This window comes from Panthera pardus, unplaced genomic scaffold (genome assembly GCF_024362965.1).
Source record: "Panthera pardus isolate Hobbes unplaced genomic scaffold, ASM2436296v1 HiC_scaffold_10, whole genome shotgun sequence".
Lineage (NCBI taxonomy): Eukaryota > Metazoa > Chordata > Mammalia > Carnivora > Felidae > Panthera > Panthera pardus.
The window spans coordinates 63,513,772-63,538,508 of NW_026526655.1; the positions used below are offsets into that span (position 1 = coordinate 63,513,772).

The following is a 24,737-nucleotide window of genomic DNA, read 5'->3' on the forward strand; positions in this document are numbered from 1 at the left end:
TACTTACTTGAACTGTTAAGTTTTCATAAATACTTATGGACAGTTTATTATATCATCTGAAATAATTCACGTATTTATATTTTTGAGTAGAGTTACATAAAACACTGTAGTGGACCACAGGCAATTGAGTTGTGTAGCAAAGTCTGACTCAAAATGTACCTGATTGGAATGACATACCTATGAATTTAAAGTCCAGAATTACTGGACACAATGAAAGGAAAAAGGGGGAAAAAACTCTTATTGAGAAATTCTCAGTATAATATTAATATTCTTTCAATAATAATTCTCTAAAGTAAAGCTATAGATTTTTCATCACAGCTCAGGATACATAGAGATTAACCCGAATAGATAGATGCAATTAATAGTTTTCTTGGGTTGGAGCATGACCTTGAGGAAAGGACTTGATTTTCTTGGTTTTGAAAGACTGGTAAATAATGTTCTGAGCAGAGCATCTTCAGCATTTATTGACACTGGAAAGCACTACTGCAAAAAGAGACCAGGAGTTAAGCAGAGGTTCAAGTCTATACAGTAACCTGACCCCTTTCCCCTGGATATGCAGCCACATCTAGACCCATCACTGGCCCCATCAACACCCTGTATGGTGTGAGTCAAACCGGTTGTGGCATTTTAATGGCATTTCTGGAAAAACAGCTGATTTACATGGCAATCATCACAGAAGCATTCACTCTTACAGATTTTTACTCCTTAAAAATGAAGAAACAAAACAGTGTAATGGAAATATATGTCAGAAGACTTGGGTTCTAATTCCTGTTCTGACAGTGGTGTGACAACAGCAAGTTTTTTCTCCTGAATGAATTTCCCTTTCCTTATCTGAAAACTGAAGGGATTGGATTTGAGGGGGGCTCCCACTAAAATGCCCACAGGAACCATAAGCATCCTGACCTTCTTATAGTAACGACAACTGATACTGAGGCTCCTGTTGGGGTGCTAAAGACTGTGAGAAAATAGAGAATGCTGCTTCTTACTAGGGACAGTCAATAACAGTAGATTGTTTCCAGGAGGGAATGCAGGTCCTGAGGTGCCATATTGTCAGATTTTTCAAGAAAACACAGTTCAGATTTTTATACCAAATATTCTGGTTTTCAAATGTTGGCAACTAATTTAAATTGGGGTGGGGGGAGACCACTGTGAAGGCCAAACTAAACATAGGTATAGTGGGATGGGGCCAGTGGCTGCCATTTTGTGACCTCTGCTTGGAAGCCTCCAGTCTCCCCCTGCCCGTGGTTCTGCTGGAGGATGGAACAGGAGTGTCAGGCTGGGGCCACAGAGCACTAACTCCCTGTACAACTCTAATTAATCTTCTTTTCACCTGGTTTCATTAACATATGAATACAGTAGGGAATCAGAGCAACCACAGTCAGTGGGATGGATGCACTTTTACAGAAAGACAGCACATAAAATAAATGCTCTGCATGAGTGGGGATCTTGATGAAATGGTAGAGCTGCAGTGTGATCAACGAGACCACAGCACAAAGCAGCCGAAAGCTCAGCTTGTAGCCATTTTCCCCTCGGCAGCTCCTAAGGAACATCTCTGAGTTGATTGCAAAGCCCAAGCCAAAGAGCACCCCAAGGTTTCTCATGAGTCCGGCAAAAGGTGTGGTGTCAATGTGGATCCAGTCCGGGTTGGCACACCACTTCTTGGCTATGGGCACAGACCACAGCAGGTCAATGTCAAGCAGTCTGAGAAGCAGGTAAAAGCCCAGTGCAAACAGAAAGAGGAAGAGGTTGGTCTTCAGGTATGTGCTCAGACTGGCTGTTTGGATGCCTGGAGTGTGCTCAAAGGCCTCTGCCACAAGCATGCCTGAGGATCAGAAAAAGACACTGAAGATGACCATGAGCCCTCAAGCCCCTCAGGAATCATCCCTCTCTGCATTAAAGAATTTACCACTGTCTTCATGATGAAAGTCTTTAGACGTCTAGGTTCTATCCATTTTCCAAAGCCCCTTTATTAAATAAAAACACACACTTGCCCACATGGTCTTTTCAACCATCCCTGTTAGCCCAGGTGGATCACTCAGGAATCTGTGGCACTGGGAGACAAATACTACATAGGCAGAGCACTGATTTGGGTACTTGCAATTAATATTTCAATAGCCATAGCCAATTAACTACAGAGCCTTTAAAAGGTACATGGGGGAAACTCAGTCATGGGGAGTGCCGCTTCAGGAATACAAAGCAGCTGCTAAATGAAGTCCATGGTCATGTAATAATCACTTCAGGTGTATCAAAGACAGTGGCATAGTGTGCAGGCTGGAGGGCCATTATGAAGTCCCCGAACCAAGACACGAGCAGGCAGTCTGAGGTGAAGGCTTGGGAGTCAGACGTGGCCCTGGCCACACTTCAGAGAAGCCCCATCTCCCTGCAGGTTATGTGCTAATGCTATCGATTGAGACTGTGCCATTGTGTACATGAAGGATTTGAGAGGTGTGTTGAACTGCTTACGCTCCCAGGGTAGCATTTAGTATCAGTGGCTTGACAGAATTACCTGAGACTGGGATACTACCTACCAGGGAGAATCTAACAACATAAAACAAATGACACTAAAGCTTTCCAAGGATACAACTAAAGGTAAGTGATCATATTTACCACCAATTACTCCAAGAATAGCTTGATGAGGAAAATGTGTTGCTATGAATACTCTGGAGATGCAGACACTGATTTGAATCAACCAAAAAAGACTCCAAAGAAATGACCAGGTCAGTCTACGATGGAAGAATAGATATAAGCGTAAAAAGTAGAGAAATTGTATCACTCATAAAATTAAGGGGGTGACACCAGATGATCTTTCTCAGAGGACTCTTCTAAATGTGATATAACATTATGATTCTAGAGACTTTTCTCTCCCCAAAATGTTTCTATGTGCTTCGTAAGATTTGAAAAGTTTTAACAGAGGTTCCTAAAATTTAGCAATGCATTAAACTTGACCAGTGCGATATCCTGAGATTTTAATAAATGCTATAAAAGGAAGATAATTTGATACCTGGATAATTATTTTAAAGGAGTATGGTAAATTCAAGTTTGGGGGGAATTATTAATATCCAGGAAGACCTAGAAAGGATCCTATACATTTTTACTCTCTGTGATATGTGCTTCACCTTTATCCTCTCAACATTTTTTTCTCTGAAGAAAATTCACTGGAGAGTCCACTGCCACTCTGATGAAAATCATACAAGCATTTCATCAGGGGCAAATTTTCATTTGGTTCAATTTCACAGACTCTCAAGAGTCCTGATTCCTTGTTTTTTCACATATAGAAAATAAGGGACAAGGGAATTGACCTAAACATTATATACTTTAGCTTAGAAGTAGCAATGTGCAATAAAGCTTACAAAAATATTGAAGTCCAAGCTCATCATTTTAATAAAGAATTAGCAATATTCAGTTATAGGAATCCTTGGGGTTTTGCTCCCAAATGTTTGTTCCTGATAATTGGACCAGACTGGTTATGGAAAAAACTAAATAGAAAGAAAAGAGACTTTCCAAGAGGAGGTAAGCAGGAGTTATCCATAGGGAAGAAGAATAAACAGAAATTTGGTAATATTACGATAAAGAATAGGCACTCAATAAATATTGATGGACAAAGGAAATGTTACAGTTATAAAAATCTAAAGAGAATCATAGAATTTTTTTGAAAGAAAGGTTTTTTAAGGTTTGGAAATTTGAGGAAGAAATGAACTACAGAGAAAAGGTGAGGCTTGTTAAGATTCCTATTTTGAAAACTTGTCCATGGATAGAAAATGTTAATTTCTTTTCATTACAATGCTTTACTGTTGTTGTTTGCGGTTGGATAATAAACACCTTAAGGCGTACAAGTTGCAGTCTCACTAAAATAAACTTTGAAAATACCCAAATCTCTTTGGTGGTTTGTTTCTTTTATTGTCCAATACTACTTTAAAAGTGGAATGTGCAATAGATCTTGGAATTTTTTAATTTTATTTTTTTCATTTTTAAATGTTTATTTAATTTAAGAGAAACAGAGACAGCATGAGTGGAGGAGAGGCAGAGAGAGAGAGTGAGAGAGAGAGAGAGAGAGAGAGAGAGATAATCCCAAGCAGGCTCCACACTGTCAGCACAGAGCCCGATGTGGGCTCGAACTCATGAAGCCATGAGTTCATGACCTGAGCTGAAATCAAGAGTCAGATGTTCAACCGACTGAGCCACCCAGGCACCCTGGAAATTTTTTATTTTAGAAGAACTTTAACATGATGGTATATGTTATAGTATTCTTAAGCAATTAACTGAAAAATCTTATCTCAGTAGCCTAATAATTTATGATTCAAGTGATGCCCAGGATTGTTTTAATGATAGTTAAAAGTATTTCAGGAGAGAAGAGAAGGAAACATCCCAATTCCTATTAGAATTATGAATAATCTTAAAGTTGTAGGCCTTTCTAAACATTATGATTCTATTAACATTAAATCTACTAACATTCAAATTTAAGTTTGCCTTTAGAATGTTTTTAATTAAAAAGGTTGAATAGTCTTTTAAGCTAGAATATGTTATTGATGTCAAAAATGTTGGCTATTCAAAGAAGAAAACGTAATTTTTCTGAACTGATACATTCAAAGGTAATGATGATTCTCAAAACTTCTTGTTAATCTTAAAGCAAGGGAATGTGCATGCAAAAATACTTCCTTATATAATTTTAGACGGCTTATTTACGAGCTACTAAAGTGATAATGTATTATGGAAACCCAAAGGCACTTCCAGCAAGCCATTAGTCAATTAAACATTTCCAACCAATGTGGCAATAGCTCTGAGCCAAAGAGTAGATTACCTTAAAGCAAAATATTAACTTTCTATTCATTTTGCTATTTTGGCTATGATAGATAGGATAAGCACATTTCAACAACTAAAAATATGCCAAAGGAAATGTTTTAAAAAGTCTTTCTGTATTCAAGACTTTCTGTATTCACATTCCAGTGGTACAGACACTGGAGCAAAGCTGACCTGTGCAGAGTGGTAGACGACTTATCCATCCGACTGACAGTGTGGCTCAGGGCAGCTGTTACCATGACATACCAGACACATGATGAGCCCATTGCATGGCCAGATGGACTTCCTGCAACAACAAAGTGCTGATCCATTTGAAAGGTGGTTAATAGCGTATCAGTATTAGAAGTAGACCACAGAATAGCATATTAGCCATGAAAGCTACAAACAACTCAGGAAAAAAAAAAAAAACCCACAGGCTATATTTAATGTTTAAGAATAGGTAGAAATAAAAGAAGTTGAGTCAAATTGAGCCTCAAAACACTATTTCAAGAATTTTTTTTTTCAGATTTTTCAAGTTCATCAAATTCTAGAAATCAAAATGTTCAAGGCTAATTAAGAACTTGAGCTGTTACACCCAAATCTGCCACATCCCTGCTTATTTTTCATGGCTAGTTGTTTTTAATTGTTGAGAAAATTAAAGTACTTGTGTTGGATCTGGAATCCATTTATTTTCTTTGGGCTGAAAACATCTGAAGGGTATCATTACTATGTTCTGGTTTACCAACTGACTTACAATTAACTGCTATAAACTAGCAGATACCTCAGTGCCTATCTTGTGTCTGGCCACTGCAAAAGGTGTCTTTGTCATCAAATGGACCAGGGAAGCTGTAAAGGGCATCAGTCCTGACACACGAAGCCTGGCAGCCTTTTTGTTCCCAGAATGTCTTTCCCATGCTGCTTGATTTTTTAAAAGATCACTTTGATGTTCACCATGAGTTTTTATCAAGTGGAGATTTATTCAGATTAAACACGCCTCTTTGAAAACCACTACATTAAAAAAGACAATCTATTTCTTATAGATCTAGTTCTTTCAAAGCTATATCTTATACCGGATTTTTCAGAGCCTTTTACACGCTTACATGAGCTGTAAATCTTTAGGGAGTGAATATAGAATGCACTATTCCTTTTTTTTTTTTTCCAGAAAATGTTTTGTGAGATAGAACACACACTGGGAAATTCTGGGATAAACCAAAGTAGCATTTCAATTGTCTCAAATGTTATCCATCCATCCGTCCGTCTGTCCATCCATCCATCTGTCCATCCAACGTTGGTTTCACAAAGAAAAAATATACATCATTTCTGTCCTGATGGAATGCATAGCCTATTGGAGGAGCCAAATTAATTACAGTACAGTGTGATAAATAATATAACAGATGGATGTGTACTTTTATGGGAGCAAGAAAGAAGATATTCAGAGAACTCATTAGGAACTTACACATTGACTATATTCAGCATGAGTTTCAGGATGTCAGATGGAAAGAATTTTATGCTATGTAACAAACTGTGGTAAGGTATGTCACACATTCTTATAAATTAAAACAACATGTAATTTTACCTTAATATATATTTTAAAAACCTTTTCAAAACTTAAACTCAATTTTCATAGTAAATATTTTACACTCATGCAGAATCTTACTTATAAAAGGAAGTGGCCCAAGAAGTCTATTTATATTCTATATATACAAGAGAAAAAAAGAAATTTGAAAGAAAAAAGTCTATGATTAGAAATAATCTCTACTGGCAGTAGTAAAACCAGGAAGTCCTTACCTCATTCATGAGATTCTCAAAAGATCCATAATAACTTTGAAAGTTGCTCAGCAACAGACAAGTCAACATTTCTAGAATTTTAATATAGTTCTTTGGCAATTTCTTCTAGCTAACTTTTTTGTTTGTTTTAGAATCAAACCATTACATTCTTCCCAGAAATAAATGCCAAATATAAAATCATTTAGAAAGTAGTCTCCCAACTTACCCTTTTACAAATAACAAAATGATTGTTCACAAAGCTTTCCTTTTCATTAGCAATTGTTATGCTTATGGACTTTTAGTATCCTTACTCATGACATTTTCTTTAATACCTATATAATATCATATAGTTATTAGATAATAATCATACATAATGACTCTCTGTTGGAATATCTTTAGTAACTCGAGGCTGCTATAATTGCTTACCTGGACCTGTTTCACATGTAGTGGGGAACTGTTCGAGGCATGAACTTGAATGATTTGGGTAAATCTGAGTTTCTTGGACCCACCAGTAAGGCCGATGACCGAACAATATCCTGTATTTAAAGAAATACAAATATGCATACATATTTAAACACACAACTATTGCTTAACCGGAGATTAGTTATTCTCTCCTATAAAAATTACTCAAGCAGAGGGTTGATGGGGAAAGTTCATGATTAAGAGACTGGGTTCTGGTCTGTCTCTTATTACAGAGGATGACAGTCATTTGGAGCTTTGGCATCCTAGTTTCCAGTAAAAATGGGGACTTTTTTCCTTGTAAGAAAACTTCTGTGGGTGCTTTGGATTCTTAGACTGGGTGGTCCCTGGAATTATCAATCTGTTCATTATGGTGCTGTTCATTTAACTAACCTCTTGTTTAATCACAACATATGTGTTACAGGGTTTGGAATTTACTTTTAAGTCAGATCAAGTATACGTTTCTATGCTTTTTGTAAGTTCTATTTATGAATAGGTGTTTCAAGTCAATTGGCATGTTTGAAAGATTTTCTAAGTAGAAACTACACACATCTGAAATGTGATCATTAAGCCAAAGCTACAAATTTAAGAATAAGATTTACAAAAAATGAAAGAAAACAGAAGGCTTACCATTTAAAAATAAGATTGAACCAATCCCCAATGACTGCTACCCATATCATCTTGGTTCCAACTGTCTGATTAAGTTGAAACCAAAGTGGAAAATAAATAGAAAAGATATTCCGGGGATCACCAACATTGGACATAAAATTTAGAAAATTGTAGTAAGCTCGGTAGTCCTTCTGCAAATGCTGAATAACGAGCACTCCATTCCTATGAAGGAAATCCATCTTGAAAGAGAGGCAATTCTAAACATAGAGCAATCGGAGCTGAAGTGCTCTGAGTCCCACCGTTTTTATACACTACCCATGTGGCGTATCTGGCCATTACTGTAACATGTGATGCTGGCCATCTGTGAGAGGGTACATCAGTCCTCCTCTGCTGAAAAGCTCATGTGTTGATGATCTTAATTGGTGCCAAAGAGGTGAAGTACATGCTGATCTGTGGCAAGTCGAGGGGAAATTTGGGTGGAGACACAATGAATTTCTTATGCAATCTCCCTTTTGTGTACACAGTTGGATCATGTTTGCTTGAAATTTTTTGCACAGTTCATTTCCTTCAAGGGCAGAGACATTGGCAATTTCTATGCTTGGCTAGAAGACTACGCAAATAATTACTGCATGTCAAATAGCCCTTAGAGCCATGCATTTTAATATAAAATAGACTGTGGCTCTTTGACTATTTTATTGGGTCTTAGAGAAAAACGTATGGGTAAATATCTGGGCATGAAAAATTTATATGTTATGATAGGTTATTTTCTGATTGCAGACTTTTAACTAAAAATATTTTGATATTTCTCTTTTAGCAGAGAGAATGATATGGTATATAAGGAATAGAGAAGGAAATACATGAAATACATGAAATCTGCAAGGAAACGTATTGGCTTTTGACTATAAGGCAAGAAAGCAGACACAGAGGTCACCTGGGTAATAGAACTGTGTTAAGAATGAGTCATATTTTTATGGACAAGGGAATACAATTGAGTCAGGGAATCACTCCTGCCACAGAAAGATAAAAATCAACTTTAAAGGGCTTTTGACCAATCAGGAAAATGGTTTATTGAAAACAAAAGTGTTCAGCAGAAATATGAGGGAAGCACTCAAACACCCAAACAAACATGTAGATTGGGAATACACAGAAGGGCAGACAGCTCAGAAAGACCCAGAGGTTGAAGCGTTCCAGGATCCCCAGAAAGCAATGAAGCGCCCCCACTGGGCGGCGGAGGGTGAAAGTAAGTCACGTGTTTGTTCTTTTACCATTCAGATCCTTGTCTTCTCTCATCTCAGCCTCCTCACTAGGAACCATCTTCAAAGGATATCTCTTGGAGTCCTTGGATTTCTCTTGGGAGTCCTGCCCCATCATTCAACAGCGCCATTGTCATGGGGATCCAGCCTCCCTAGGTGCTCCCCCCACCCCCACCTCCCGCCCCCAGCCTCTGTTGCTGCCCTTGGAGGAAATGCTTTGACTGCCCATTAAAATCTTTCTGGATATTTTTGGAAAATGCCCTACCTTTGTCCTACCCCAGGCAAATTAACTTTCTGGTGATGGGACACAAGCACTGGTATTTCAAAAATACTTTCCAAATGATTCCAATGTACAGAGGGGGTTGAGAATCATTATTATAAAGAAATTTATATATTATCTATTCTCCTTTCAGCCTTAAGCACCCCCACCGCCCCTTCAAAAGTCAACCTGAAAGAAGCTTTAATGACATTTAGTATATAAGTCATTGTATGTAACTGGATTTTTCTGTCAAATTCAATGTTTACATCGACTGATGTATCTTCCCAAGACTTCAGAGATTCTGTCTAGAATTAAAGAAAACCCTACTCTAATGAGAAATTATAAAGCTGGTGACAGTTTGCATACAAACTCGGCATTGTGGCCCAGAAGAGGTGAGGCAGTGGTGACGACTGAAGTGGCACTCCTACAGCAGGGCATGCTGATGGCCGCCTCCCTCACTGAGCTTTCTGTGATGAGCATCTGGAAGGAGGTTAAAATACAGCCTGGTATCTGTGGACAAGATCACTGGTTTGACTGGTGGTGAGTGGCAGCAGGTCGTTTTTCAGGAAGTGACTTTAAATGGTTACCAGGAAGTGGGTATCAATCTCTATCCACAGTGAGAAACTTAACTGATCTCCTTTATCATTCTTATCATTTCAGTAGGAGGAGAACTAGGAAGTCAGCCAACAGTGGCTCTCCCCACACTTTGCTCTTCCTCCAGGTGGCCCAGAATTACACCCTTGGTTCTCCAACTAGTGTGCTAAACTGATCTGAGCGATGTATGTGTTGGGATAAAATCAAATGTGTTGAAAACTTGGTTGTGCTTTATAACACATTGGAGCATTGCATTTATCCTCTTCCAATTATTTACCTTTAAACATACACTATCTTATCTTCCAAATTAACTTCATAGCTGTCCAGTAATCCTTGGTTAGTAATGGGGAAATGTGCAAGCAACCAGGCTGAGGTCATTTCTTCGGTGTGGGAGCCCTGCGTAGAGACTAGATTTTATTTCCAGACCAGTGTTTCTTCTTAGTCTCGGCTGTGTCCAGGTTGTTCAAAGCCAACATTGGTGAGATTTTAAATGGAAACAAAACAAATAAAAACTTATGCTAGGACCAACTTGTTTCAAATGTTTTCAACCACCCAGACCTCCAATTGACCTGTGTCATCATTCTAACTATGAAGCTTTTCTGTGTAGTCCTGAGAGAAAATTGGTTGACACCCAAGAACATCTGGCCAGCTGCCAGAGTACTAGAAGTTCATAGATACAATCATCACTTTGAACTTGTCTTGGATGGCTTATCCTATCATTTGACAGCAGGGACACTGTTGTTATGGGAATTCAGTGTTATGGGAATTCACTTCCCAGTGTCTGACCTCTTCTCTGGGGGAAGTATCAAGATGGGCACCTCAGAGCTTGAAGCTGACTCTGACTCCTATCCTTTACTGATAGCCTTGCAACCCAACAGACATTTTCTTCTCTGGAGACAGACAAGTATAGAAATAAATTAAAGCCACTCAAATGAGAAAAAACAGAGGCTATTTATTCTGAGTTTGCTATAGCAAACTACCCATCACCTGCATTTGACAAAGATTCGGAAGTAGGCAGGGAATAGAAAAGCTTTGCTGTAGTGGAAACAAGGGAAGACCTCAGATGTGCTCTGATTAGAGGTTGTTGGCACAGGAAAGCTGGAGATGAGTGAACTAGAAGCAGCACGTTTTATGTGATTGGTTGGGGGAGCATATTCAGCTTTCTCTGGTTGGTCCTGAGTAGGAAGCTGGGGAAAAAAATGGGGAAGCTGACAATCATTGACCAAATCCTGACCATTCTGGGCAGATTGCTTCAGAGGTTTTGGGTCAGAATTCTGTTGTCATGTTTGGCTTGGCCATTGTCCATTTGTATATTCAGTCTCTCACAAAACAAATTGAATAAGTATATGTAGTAGTTGATGTAGCATCCCACCAAGAAATAAGGAAATCCCTTGTCTATCCTGTAATTCTATAATTCTTATTACCCATTGAGTCAAAAATAGAGCATAGACTTGCTTACCAAAGATAAATGAATTTATTCAAGTATGCACTACTCTGTGTGAGGCATTAGCCTTGACTAATCAGAGTCTATGCTTCTGGTTTTTTTGTTTTGCATATTCAGGTTCTATGATTTCCATAATATCTTTAATGAGCCATGAGGAAGGACATTAGTTCTCTTTATTCTTTTTCTGAGAAGTGTTTAAGCTACATATTTCATCATATTCATTTTCTTTGGAAATGTCTTGTCCCTAAACCTAGGTGTGGATGATATCAAATACATTTTGTCTTATAATTAAAAATTCAGCTTCATGCTCATTCAATTCTTCAGAGTCTGTGAACTGCGATGAATTTAGCTGCACATTAGTTTTTCATCTTAGGTAGTTAATTTGGAAAGACTGGCTGTCTCCTGAGGACTATCTGGTTCTATAGGCTATGGTATAACTAACTGAAGTAAAAGCACCTTGATTTCTTTTGCCTTTTAACAGGATCTGCTAACTCTTTTTATTCCCCATTGTTCATTATTTTTAGTCTTTTCATATCTCAGCTTATATGTACTTCCTTAGAGATGCCACCTGTGACCAGCATCCTTGCCATTCCTTTGACAAAATTTTCTCTCAAACATTCTTTTCTTTTAGGGAATGATATTAGTCAGACTGGATGGTTTAAACAATGGAAATTTATTTTCTCACAATTCTTGAAAGTACAAGTCCAGGGTGTTGGCAAGAATAGCTTCTTCTGAAGTCTCTATCCTTGGCTTGTAGATGGCCATCTTCTTTCTGTATCTTCACATGGTCATCCTTCTGTAGGGATGTTCACCAGTCATACGTGGTTAGGTGCCACCCTAATATTAACTTAGTTACCTCTGTAATTTTTGTAAAATGTTTATTCATTTTTTGAGAGAGAGAGAGAGAGAGAGACAGAGCGCAAGCCAGGGAGGGGCAGAGAAAGAAGGAGGCACAGAACCTGAAGCAGGCTCCAGGCTCTGAGCTGTCATCACAGAGCCCTATGTGGGACTCCCAACTCACAAACCGAGAGATCCTGACCTGAGCCGCTTAAGCAACTGAGCCACCCAGGTGCCCCTTAGTTACTTCCTTAAAGACCCTATCTCCAAATAGGCACATTCTGAGATATTAGGGGCTGGGACTTCAACATATGAATTTTAGGGGATGAAATTTAGCCCATAACAGGGATTTAATCACAATTTGTAACTGTTTATTCTATTTGAGCTTCTGTGTTTAATCTCTCTTTCTTGATCCATAGTGCAAGCACCATCAAATAAGGGATCACATCCGCTTTGTGTGCGAGCCATTAGCATAGACCCCAGCCAGCACAAGCCCAGGCAGGGGCAGATCTCTCATGAAACTTGCACGGACTCATGAAATGGCAGGTTATTTCTGGGAGCTGCTGGGAGTTGTACAGCATACTAATAATTTTCTATTCTTTTTTATTAAAGAGAGGCCCCAATATTAGAAGAGATTTTCTTCTCACAAACCCTAGACCTGCTCCTGGTACTTTTGTAATTATTCAATAAATTTCTTTTGAATGAATGAATGAATGAATGAATGAATTGTTGAACAAAACTTGATGTGAGCTCTAACTTATTTGAAGAGGCTTTTAAAAAGTTTGTTATCCCAGCAGAACAGATCAACGAAACCAGAAGCTGGTTCTTTGAAAGAATTAACAAAATTGATACACCACTAGCCAGTTTGATCAAGAAGAAAAAGGAAAGGACCCAAATAAATAAAATCAAGAATGAAAAAGGAGAGATCACAATCAACACAGAAGAAATAAAAATAATAAGAGAATATTATGAGCAAGTACATGCCAATAAAATGGAAAATCTGGAGGAAATGGACAAATTTCTAGAAACATATGCACTACCAAAACTGAAACAGGAAGAAATAGAAAATTTGAACAGACCCATAACCAGTAAAGAAATAGAATTAGTAATCAAAAATCTGCCAAAAAAAAAAAAAAAAAAAAGAGTCCAGGGCACGATGGCTTTCCAGGGGAATTCTACCAAACATTTAAGGAAGTGTTAACACCTATTCTCTTGAAACTGTTCCAAAAAATAGAAATGGAAGGAAAACTTCCAAACTGTGTCTATGAAGCCAGCATTACCTTGATTCCAAAACCAGACAGAGACCCAACTAAAAAGGAGAACTATAGACCAATTTCCCTGATGAACATGGATGCAAAAATCCTCAACAAGATATTAGCCAACCAAATCCAATAATACATTAAAAAAATTATTCACCATGACCAAGTGGGGTTTATACCTGGGATGCAGGGCTGGTTCAATATCTGCAAAACAATTAACGTGATTCATCAAGTCAATAAAATAAAGGACAAGAACCATATGATCCTCTCAATAGATGCAGAGAAAGCATTTGACAAAATACAGCATCCTTTCTTGATAAAAACCCTCAAGAAAATAGGGATAGAAGGATCATACCTCAAGATCATAAAAGCCATATATGAACGACCCAATGCTAGTATCATCCTCAATGGGGAAAACCTGAAAGCTTTCCCCCTAAGGTCAGGAAAAAGACAGGGATGTCCTCTCTCGCCACTGTTATTCAACATAGTATTGGAAGTCTTAGCCTCTGCAATCAGACAACACAAAGAAATAAAAGGCATCCAAATTGGCCAGGAGGAGGTCAAACTTTCACTCTTCACAGATGACATAATACTCTATATGGAAAACCAAAAAGATTCCACCAAAAACTGCTAGAATTGATTCATGAATTCAGCAAAGTTGCAGGATATAAAATCAATGCACAGAAATTAGTTGCATTCCTATACACCGACAATGAAGCAACAGAAAGAGAATTCAAGGAATGGATCCCATTTACAGTTGCACCAAAAACCATAAAATACCTAGGAATAAATCTAACCAAAGAGGTGAAAAATCTATACACTGAAAACTACAGAAAGCTTATGAAAGAAATTGAAGAAGACACAAAAAAAATGGAGAACGATTCCATGCTCCTGGATAGGAAGAACAAATATTGTTAAAATGTTGATACTACCCAAAGCAATCTACATATTCAATGCAATCCCTATCAAAGTAACACCAGCATTCTTCACAGAGCTAAGACAAATCATCCTAAAATTTGTATGGAACCAGAAAAGACCCCGAATAGCCAAAGCAATCTTGAAAAAGAAAACCAAAGCAGGAGGCATCACAATCCCGAACTTCAAGCTATACTGCAAAGCTGTAATCATCAAGACAATGTAGTACTGGCACAAGAACACTCAGATCAATGGAACAGAATAGAGAACCCAGAAATGGACCTACAAACGTATGGCCAACTAATCTTTGACAAAGCAGGAAAGAATACCCAATGGAATAAAGACAGTCTCTTCAGAAAGTGATGCTGGGAAAACTGGACAGCGACATGGGGAAGAATGAATGTGGACCACTTTCTTACATCATACACAAAAATAAACTCAAAATGATGAAAGACCTAAATGTAAGATAGGAAGCCATTAAAATCCTTGAGGAGAAAGCAGGCAAAAACCTCTTTGATCTAGCCCGCAGCAACTTCTTACTCAACACGTCTCCGGAGGCAAGGGAAACAAAAGCAAAAATGAACTACTGGGACCTCATCAAAATAAAAAGCTTCTGTACAGCGAAGGAAACAATCAGCAAAACTAAAAGGCAACTGACAGAATGGGAGAAGATATTTGCAAATGACATATCAGATAAAGGGTTAGTATCCAAAATCTATAAAGAACTTATCAAACTCAACACCCAAAAAACAAATAATCCAGTGAAGAAATGGGCAAAAGACATGAATAGACACTTCTCCAAGGAAGACATCCAGATGGCCAACCGACACATGAAAAACTGCTCAACATCACTCATTATCGGGGAAATACAAATCAAAACCACAATGAGATACCAACTTACACCTGTCAGAATGGCTAACATTAACAGCTCAGGCAACAACAGATGTTGACAAGGATGTGGAGAAAGAGGATCTCTTTTGCATTGATGGTGGGAATGCAAGCTGGTGCAGCCACTCTGGAAAACAGTTTGGAGGTTCCTCAAAAAACTAAAAATAGAACTGCCCTATGACCCAGCAATTGCACTACTAGGCATTTATCCATAGGATACAGGTGTGCTGATTGGCTCCATATATAGCCAATATATGGAAAGAGCCCAAATGTCCATCGATGGATGAATGGACAAAGAAGTGGTATATATATACAATGGAGTATTACTCAGCAATCAAAAAGAATGAAATCTTGCCATTTGCAACTACGTGGATGGAACTGGAGGGTATTATGCTAATGAAATTAGTCAGTCAGAGAAAGACAAGAATCACATGACTTCACTCATATGAGGACTTTAAGAGACAAAACAGATGAACATAAGGGAAGGGAAACAAAAATAATGTAAAAACAGGGAGGAGGACAAAACAGAAGAGACTCATAAATATGGAGAACAAACTGAGGGTTACTGGAGGGGTTGTAGGAGGGAGGATGGGCTAAATGAGTAAGGGGTATTAAGGAATCTACTCCTGAAATCATTGTTTCACTATATGCTAACTAATTTGGATGTAAATTTTTAAAAATAAAAAAGAAAACTAAAAAAAAATAAAAAGTTTGTTATTCAGTTAGTCTAAACTCAAATGCATTTTCTTATGCAAAGATATTATAAAGTGACTTGGTCAAGAACACTTCCTTAGGGGCTTCTGGGTGGCTCAGTCAGTTAAACATCCAACTTCAGCTCAAGTCATGATCTCACTGTTTGTGGGTTCGTGATCTGCATTGGGCTCTGTGCTGACAGCTCGGAGCCTGGAGCCTGCTTCAGATTCTGTTTCCCTCTCTCTCTGCCCCTCCCCCACTCATGTTCTATCTCTTCCCGCCCCCTCTCTCTTAAACACAAATAAACATTAACAAAAAAAATCTTTTTTAATGTTTACTTGTGTTTAAGAGAGAGACAGAGTGAGAGTGGGGGAGGGGCATAGAGAGACAGGGAAACACAGAATCTGAAGCAGGCTCCAGGGTCCGAGCTGTTGGCCCAGAGCACAATGCAGGGCTCAAACCACAAACCATGAGATCATGATCTAAGCTGAAGTTGGATGCTTAATCAACTGAGCCACCCAGGCATCCCCTAAAAAAATTTTTTTTTAAAAAATAACACTTCTTTAGGATGGAGAAAATTATGTATATGTTTACATATATATCTATATCTATATCTATATCTATCTATCTATATATATATATATATACATGTTTAAGAAAAAAAGTAATATATGTACACATCTGTTTACATTTAAAGATAATAGAAGAATAAACAATTTAAAAAGTTAAGGTTATCTATAAAAGAAAGAAGGGGAGAGAGTGGAGAGAATGGGAAAAGCTCGACTTCTTTCTTCAAACATTCTTTTCTTTTAGGGAATGATATTAGTCTGCTAGGACTGACATACAAAGCACCAGACTGGGTGGTTTAAACAATGGAAATTTATTTTCTCACAATTCTTGAAAGTACAAGTCTAGGGTGTTGGCAGGAATAGCTTCTTCTGCAGTCTCTATCCTTGGCTTGTAGACGGCCATCTTCTTTCTGCGTCTTCACATGGTCATCCTTCTGCAGGGACTTATTTTCTAGATTTGACTTTGAAACTATGTAAATATTTTATGTAATTATAAAACTAAATTAAATCTAATAAGCAGTTAATATAAAAATTTAGAAATGAAACAAACGATAGAAATAAAAACAATGTTTACTGGACCCATCATACTTGTGAACTATTCACTTCTAGCTCTACCGCACTTATACATATTTTATGATTTTTGTTCTTTTTGGGAAACCTCTTTCTAAGCATTTCCTGGGTCCTCCTCAGTTTGCCAACTGCCCCCACATTTGCCATAGCTTAGGGTAGGGATGTTCTCCAGTACTTATCCTATGCGGCTCATAGCAAGAGAGAAAGGTAGGAGTTGGTTCTTTTCTGGTTCTAATAATCTTCAGGTAGAGTTTTTCCCTTCAATAACAGAGCCTGCCTAGGGGCATCTGGGTGGCTCAGTAAGTTAAGCATCTGACTTTGGCTCAGGTCATGATCTTGTGTTCATGAGTTTGAGCTCAGAGCCTGGAGCTTGCTTTGGATTCTGTGTGTGTGGCTCTCTCTCTGCTCCTCCCCTGCTCTCTCTCTCTCTCTTTCTCTCAAAAATGAATTTTTTTTAAATAACAGAGACTGTCTCATACACTGAGTCATTCCAAAGTCAAGGTTGTTAGGATTAAGGTCTGTGCCAAATGATGGGACAAAGCCATATCTCAGCTATGATCCAAAAAAGGGTAGATCTACCTCTACCCTTCTCCTTTTGAAGTTGTCTTTCTCAAAGTGTCGTCTGTGGACCACCTGCTTCCTGCCATCTGCATATAGATTCCCAGGCCCACTCCAGATTGTGGAATCAGACTCTTTAGAATTAAAGTCCAAAAATGTGCATTTTAGTAAGCTTCCTGTGTGGTTCTTATGCACATCAAGTTGTAGGAACTCCATCTTTTTTTTTTCTTTTTCCTTTTCTTTTTCTTTTTTTTTTTTTTTTCTTTTTTAGAGAGAGAGACATCATGACTGAGGAGAGGGGTCCGGGAGGCGGGTGGGGAGAGGAAGAGAACCTTAAGCAGGATAATCTTAAACAGGCTCCATGCTCAGCATGGAACCCGACCCTGAGCTCTATCCCATGACCCTGGGATCATGACCTGAGCTGAAATCAAGAGTTGGACACGAGTGTCCTGAGCCACCCAGGTTCCCCATAGAAACTCCATCTTAATTCATCTCTGAATGAATGATGAATGATGATACAAGGTGTCATACCCCTTCTGTGTGTCCTGTGTATAGTTAACATTTCTTTTTTTTTAAATGTTTTTTAATTATTTGAGAGAGAGAAAGAGAGAGAGAGAGAATGAGCGGGCAAGGGGCAGAGAGAAGGAGACACAGAATCCAAAACAGGCTCCAGGCTCTGAGCTATCAGAACGCACAGAGCCTGACACAGGGCTCGAACTCATGATCTGTGAGATCATGACCTGAGCAGAAGTTGGATGTTTAACTGATTGAGCCACCCAGGCGCCCCTGTAGTTGAACATTTCTTATACTGCTTTCTCAACTTCTACCATAAGGCATTTTTTCTCAACGCCCTTATTTGGGGTCTATATTATTCCACTCTCTTCCCTATGGATGCAGATTTGGTATGTTTTTTCCCCTTCTTTTGGAATCTTCATCTCGTTCTCTTTTGTTGTTGTTGCTTTTATTAGGGCCATGGTAAACACTCAAAAATATTAGCTATAATTAATATTAGTTATTCTTTTTTAAAAATCTTTTCTTTAAGTTTATTTCTTTATTTTGAGAGAGAGAGGGATTGAGAATCCCAAGCAGGTTTTTCCCGGTCAGTGCAGAGCCTGATGCGGGGCTCCATCTTGTGAATTGAGAGTTCATGACCCAAGCCAAGATCAAGAGTTAGATACTTAACCAATTGAGCCACTCAGGCACCCCTAACATTAGTTATTCTTATTTTTCCAAGTAGGTTGTAAAAGTGGAGTTGACCTCCAATTATGATATTTTTGATCAGAGTAGAAGTAGGACAAAGGGATAAAATTTCAGTCTTATACACAAATATTCTGTTACTTCTCATTTGTACTCTGGCATCTCTGCCTCTTCCTCCCACCCTCCCTTTTCTCTCTCCTTCCTTTCTCTCCCTTTCTCTCTATCCCTCTTTCTCACGCTAAATCTATGCACCCTCTTTCTCATGACAAATGCTTCCTGAGTTCAGTCTTTGAATTGGTCACAAACTTCAACCTTCCTCTGTACCTTGAAAGCAAAGACAACTTCAAGAGAGCAGAGCCAAATCTGAACCGTTCACCATTGCATCTTAGAATCAAACCAGATGTCCTCCACATAATGAGAGTCCTCAGAAAATTGCACAACTACCGTGCCCTTTGGGATCAAGATTTTTTCTTCCTGCTGTGGTAGCACTCTCCATTTAATACCTCCATGTTCTGTTCAAGAACCAGAACTCTGCTGTGTCAGTTAAAGCACTTTTGAGTGGAAGAAATCTTTAAGAGTGTGTGATTCGATTCCAATATTAGCTGAATCTCTTTGGCTACTAGGCCAAGGGTCTATGACTTGAATTTGACCTGTTTAGAAGTCATCAAACTTTCTGGAATCATATGCAAAATATTAGTGCATATACATGTTTCTCGGAAGAAGGCTACAGCTTTCACAACATTCTCGATGGAATCCCTGACCCAAAGGAGTTAAGTACAGCATCAGGTTCATTGTAATTCCATCTATTTTCCATGGCACCTATGCCCAGGATCCTCTCATTTCCTCAGTTTCTTCAGAGTCATCCTCAGTACTCCAGTCTCTCCAGCATGATTTCCTTGTCTGAATGTCTTCCTTCTTCTTAATGACTTTTTAAAAATCTTTTAATACTATAGCCAGTCTTGGGGCACCTGAGTGGCTCTGTCAGTTGATGGTCTGACTTCAGCTCAGGTCATGATCTCACGTTCATGAGTTCAAGCCCTGCATTGGACTTGCTGCTGTCAGTGTGGAGCCCGCTTCGATTCTCTGTCCCCCTTTCTTTTTGTCCCTCCCCCACTCAGTCTCTTTCTCAAATATAAATAAACCTTAAAAAAAATACTATAGCCAGTCTCAAAACCCTGTACTGTTACCTTCTTTTCAGTTAATTCCAAAAGTTGAATAATTCCAGTTCTTTTCAAAACTTCCTTATTCTAATTCATTTAGATTTTCCTGAGGCTTTGATTGGCAGCAAATCCTGTCTGTTTTACTTAGATTGCAACCTACAGGGCAGAGACTAGAATTTCTTTAATATGCTCTGCGTGCCAAATATAACCACAAGATACTTTCTTATTATAAGATGAACCAATCCTCTCTGAGTTATAGTGCTCATTGCAATTCAACATCATTCAGAGATATTTGACTTTAGCTTATGTTGCTGGTGCAATTGTACTAAACAAAACTGTATTTTGGAGGCATTGACCTTTATGTCTTTGTACATGGTCATTATCCTTTTACTACCAGCTTATGTGCCTGTTGTAAAATAACTTGTATTTGAAATCTCTCCAGTGTCACCTTGAAATGTAAAATGGACTTATTTCTGAGTGAGTTGAGACCCTAGTGACTTTCAGAAAATAATTACTTCCATTCTGGCTAGGATTCCAGGAATATTGGCATTCCGTAATGAACAATGATAAGTAACCCAACTATAACTCTTCCAGGTACCTCCTCCACTAGTCTCAGTATGCCTTATTCTCTAGAAATGACCATGAACTATTATATTCATAAACTTTTTCTTGGATCACCAAGGGACCCAAGAGGTGGCCCATTGGGTAGGACTATTCACTTTCTTCATAGTAGAGTTAAGATACTTTGCACCTGGGTTCTTATTTTATAGATGGCCTAAAGAATACCTGCTGTGTGTATTCTCAGACTTTACTGTGCATCAGAATCTTTCTCACTGTGTGGAATGTCTTTTGGGTGCTTGGAAAATGTACACTTTCTTTCTTTTTTGTTTTAACGATTTTGAGGTATAATTGAACAACTTGAGGGATAACTTACATACCATAAAATTCACAATTGTAAATGTACAGTGCAATTATTTCTAGTAAATTTATGGAGTTGTGCAACCATCACAACTAGTTTTAGAACATCTCTGTCACTGCAGAATGTTCCCTGTGCCCGTGTGCAGTTAGTGTTTGCTTCCACCCCCATTCCCAAGCAAGAACTGAACAATCTCTATGGATTTGCCTTTTCTGGATATTTTATGCAAAGGGAGTTATATAATATGTAGTCTTTTGCCTCTGGCTTCTTTCACTTAATAATGTTTTTGAGTATTTTTTTTCATGAATAAATGCTTCTTAGTTTGCTGTAAGCCTTTGGTTAATTTCCAGGAAACTGAAATGGTTGTTTTTGATAATTGTGTACAGTTTTATACTTGCCTTTTTTGGGAGAGGATTTGGTGACTTCCTCACTCCACCATGCTGGAGGCCCTAGCTCTTCTTTTAATTAATTTTTTTTTTAATTTAGGAAGGAAATAAAAGATTCCACATGGACTTGGCACTAAAGGTGACTCCACCTTGGATATACTTTGCTTTGATTATAACAACTATCAGAAGAAACATTTTCTTGAATCATCTTTTCCAATGATTCCTGACATAGGCTATACAGAGATCCAGAGAATTTAAAGTTTCTGTTCAAGAATCTTTTGAATGCAAGCATTTTCTATTGGCTGTTCTTAACCTGGAATCTACTCAAAGAGCTTTCCCCTCTTCTGAATTCATAGTAGCTTTTATCATTTTTAATTTTGTCAGTGAATGGATATTGAAAGTACACATTACTAGCATTTTGAGAGGTCACTATGAATGTATATGTCATAAAGAGATCCTTATATCCAGAAAAGTGGAAAACTTTTCATCTTAAGCATGGCATTGTTTACTATCATTTTAATCCTGAGCTCTGCCCCCAAGATGGAAAGTATCTACTCAGCAAAGGTATGTGCCATAGGGGACAATGACCTTTCTGCTGGTACCCCATCATCCTTCATCCACTAGAAAAAGAATTAAGTTTTCAGGGAAGAAAAAACGGAACTTTTAGTCAGTCTGACCAAGTCTCCTATAACCATGGACCAGAAACATCTCCAGACTGGGAATGTGTGCTTATTTCCTGCTCCCCACCCTACCTTGGTTACAGACCATATATCTCAGAGAATATAGTGCCCAGCTCATTGCATAGCACATAATAGACACCCCTAAAATCCTGGTTGGAACGAAAGGCAGGTATGTATGATGATAATGGTGATGGTGGTGTTGTACGGGGTTGTGATGGGGGAGCTTCTCTTATCCCCTTTTTAAAGCTGAGAAAGTGGTGCTGAGCAGAAAGAATAGCTGGTTGCTTCGCTAGTTGTTTCTAGGTATGACTGGAGGAGTAAAGAGAAACCCATTCCCCTTGTCTTCTAGAGAGGAGCATTTTGACAAACGACACAGAAGTTTCTCCCTCACTTCTTGGTTGGGGATGAGCCTTGAGAAAGAATAAAAGACAATGGACCCCCGGGGGCTCCCTAAAGACTGTATATCAGTGAGGTAATCACTTGCCCCAGTCCAAGATCCAAAGAGAGTTAGAACCTTCACTCAACAGCCTAATAAGGACCAGTGTAAAAACCCAGTAAGTAATTCATCGAGCTGGTGATCCAGTCAGCACCCCTCCATGAATCTTAGTAAGTAATGTATTCACTAATCTGGACCAGTGAAAACCTGAGAAATGAGGACCATTATTCATTCAGGTGAAATTATGAGATTCCCAATAGGTACAATTTTACTTTAAGATAAATATTACCAGAAATCAGAAGTCCTTGGACAAATATTTCTGAAATGAAAGAAGATATTACAGCAAACTATATGTCTAAGCTTATTAATAACAGTCCATAGGCTGGAAGCTGACTTACATTGTGATGTGTTAAGCGTTAGTAATAACCTGCCCTGGTTCTGTTGGTCTGAATTTAGCTTTTAGGATAGAATGCTCAATATCAGGTACTCCTGGGAAAGTTATTTACACATTTATTTTATCGTTGGTGTTTGGATCCTTTAATGATAATGAAAAAAATAGCAATAGAAACATTTTGGCCTAAAATCGAGGGCTTTATCTTCACAAATATGTCATGGTCAGAGATAAAAATAATAATTTTAACTCCGTAATACAAGTCATATTTATTTTCCATTCTTTAAAGTGCATATCCTCTATGTTCTTTTCATATTGTTCTTTCCTCCTCGGCTTTACTAAGAAGGATGCAAATAGGAAGTCAATTTCATTTACTTGGAGGTCTTGACCAGTACAGGTTCCACACATCTTGCCCATCCTTTAGCAAATTCAAGTTGAATAGCTTGTGTCTCCTTCTAGTCCTCAAGGAACATAGCAGGTGACTCTAACAGAGTTCTAGTTACTTCCAGTTTGAAGTTCTGCGAGATAGTAATGTAGTGTTATAGTAATCCCTCCAAATTAGAGAAGCTAGAAGAGTAGAAAAGAAGAGATTTTCTGTGAACAATAAGAATTTATTCTGAGGATCATCCGGATGTTTTTGTCCACTAATCATTGGAGTCAACTTAATAAGAGTAATCCACTAAAGTTCACCTTAGTTTAAAAGATATAGTTCTAGCCTTGCGTCAGTCATGAATATCTCAAAGCCTTGCTAATAAACTCTTTTTTTCCATTTTGCTCATGGATCGGTCATGCTCTGCCAGATTCTATTAAGAATGCATTAGAGAGTTGGTCCAAGTATTATTCCAAGCTGAGGAAATTATTTATTATCTTGAACTAGTAATGACCTAAAGAAATTACTGACACTGTTGTCAGATTATTGTTTGAAGTTTAGTATCCATTATGTGGAAACTAAATTTGTTGTATTTGTTATATTGGCAAATTATTAAATGGTCTTATTTTTAATGGTAAATAACAACACCTAACTAATTAATTCAACTTGGATTGGGTGGGAGGGATGTATTCTATACTTATTCAGACTTACCAGAATCCATGTTTTTTTTTTTTTTAAATCAGAATTCAGTAAGTAGTGTGATCATCTTGTAATGGGAGTTATATGTATTACCTCAGCTAAAATGAGTATTCAATTGCAAGATCTCTATTTCTTTGCCAACTTAGATTTTGTTCTATTTAAAGCCTTATTTTTATGTGTTTTAATATGACAATCTATTGCATAGGAGGTAGGTAGGGTATGAAATCATAAAAACAGGAAACCATTTTGAGTACTTATGTTATAGGGACTTCTTTTAAGGCATTTGCATTTATTATCTCTTTTAGTCTTCACATTGGGTATATGAAGGAAGAAGGTATTATTATTACTATTACCCTCATTTTACAGATGAGGAAACTGAGGTCCAATAGGCAAGTAACTTGCCCGAGGACAAACTTAGTAAATGATGGAGCCTGGATTTCAAACTCAGGCACTCTTACTGCAGAGTTGGAGCAGTTAGCCACTATCGATTAACTAGAGAAGTAAAATGCCTATGGAACATTAACACTTAGATCTCCCAACAATATCCTCAGAAACTCAGCACTTTAAAATAGTAACTCCTGCCCCTGCCTCCCTGCAACACCCCTTCCCCAATACACCCAAACAACCATGAAGATATTTTCTATTCTACCAACAGCATCACCATTCTTACAAATATAGAAGTTAAAAACCTTGAATTACTTTTGGCTTCTCTGCTTCTTTTCATTTTTAAATGCAACACAGACTGTCAGAGAGGATAGGTACCAATGAACTCGCCCATGAGAAAAAGTTTTGTGTCATTGAGTTTTCACCTGGGCAAGGACTACCAGTACTAGGTACTGCGTTTTGTTTCTGTTTCACATGCTCGAAAATAAGAGAATCAAGAAATTTTGGAAATGTTCATATTAGAAGTCAATACACACTAATGTTCCAACCACTTCCCAATGAAAAGTAATTAAATGATGAGACATATTAAAAAATGGTGTTTTCATTAGCTTTAGTATTTTCAATTAACTTTAAGCTACAGAGAGCATTAAAGAAGGCAGTATATACTT

At 38.0% G+C, this 24,737-nt stretch overlaps 1 protein-coding gene across 1 annotated transcript; it reads right to left on the minus strand.

Moving 5' to 3' along the window:
• Positions 1 to 238: 238 nt before the first annotated feature.
• On the minus strand, positions 239 to 7,866 carry G6PC2 (glucose-6-phosphatase catalytic subunit 2). The gene is made up of 5 exons (XM_019453903.2): positions 7,633 to 7,866; positions 6,970 to 7,079; positions 4,972 to 5,083; positions 2,608 to 2,723; positions 239 to 1,822 (listed from the first exon to the last, which is right to left on the minus strand). Exons 1-5 carry the CDS (start codon positions 7,848 to 7,850, stop codon positions 1,311 to 1,313), a joined length of 1,068 nt encoding a protein of 355 aa, XP_019309448.1. The 5' UTR covers positions 7,851 to 7,866; the 3' UTR covers positions 239 to 1,310.
• Between the last annotated feature and the right edge of the window lie 16,871 nt (positions 7,867 to 24,737).

Coding starts and splice junctions, on each gene's coding strand:
- G6PC2 (XM_019453903.2), bottom strand. CDS start 7,850: ATGGATTTCCTTCATAGGAATGGAGTGCTCGTTATTCAGCATTTGCAG. Junction 2,724..4,971: donor TCGTCTACCACTCTGCACAG/GTCAGCTTTGCT, acceptor CTTCCATCGTAG/ACTGACCTGGTCATTTCTTT. Junction 1,823..2,607: donor TATTCTTGGAGTAATTGGTG/GTAAATATGATC, acceptor TCTGATCCTCAG/GCATGCTTGTGGCAGAGGCC.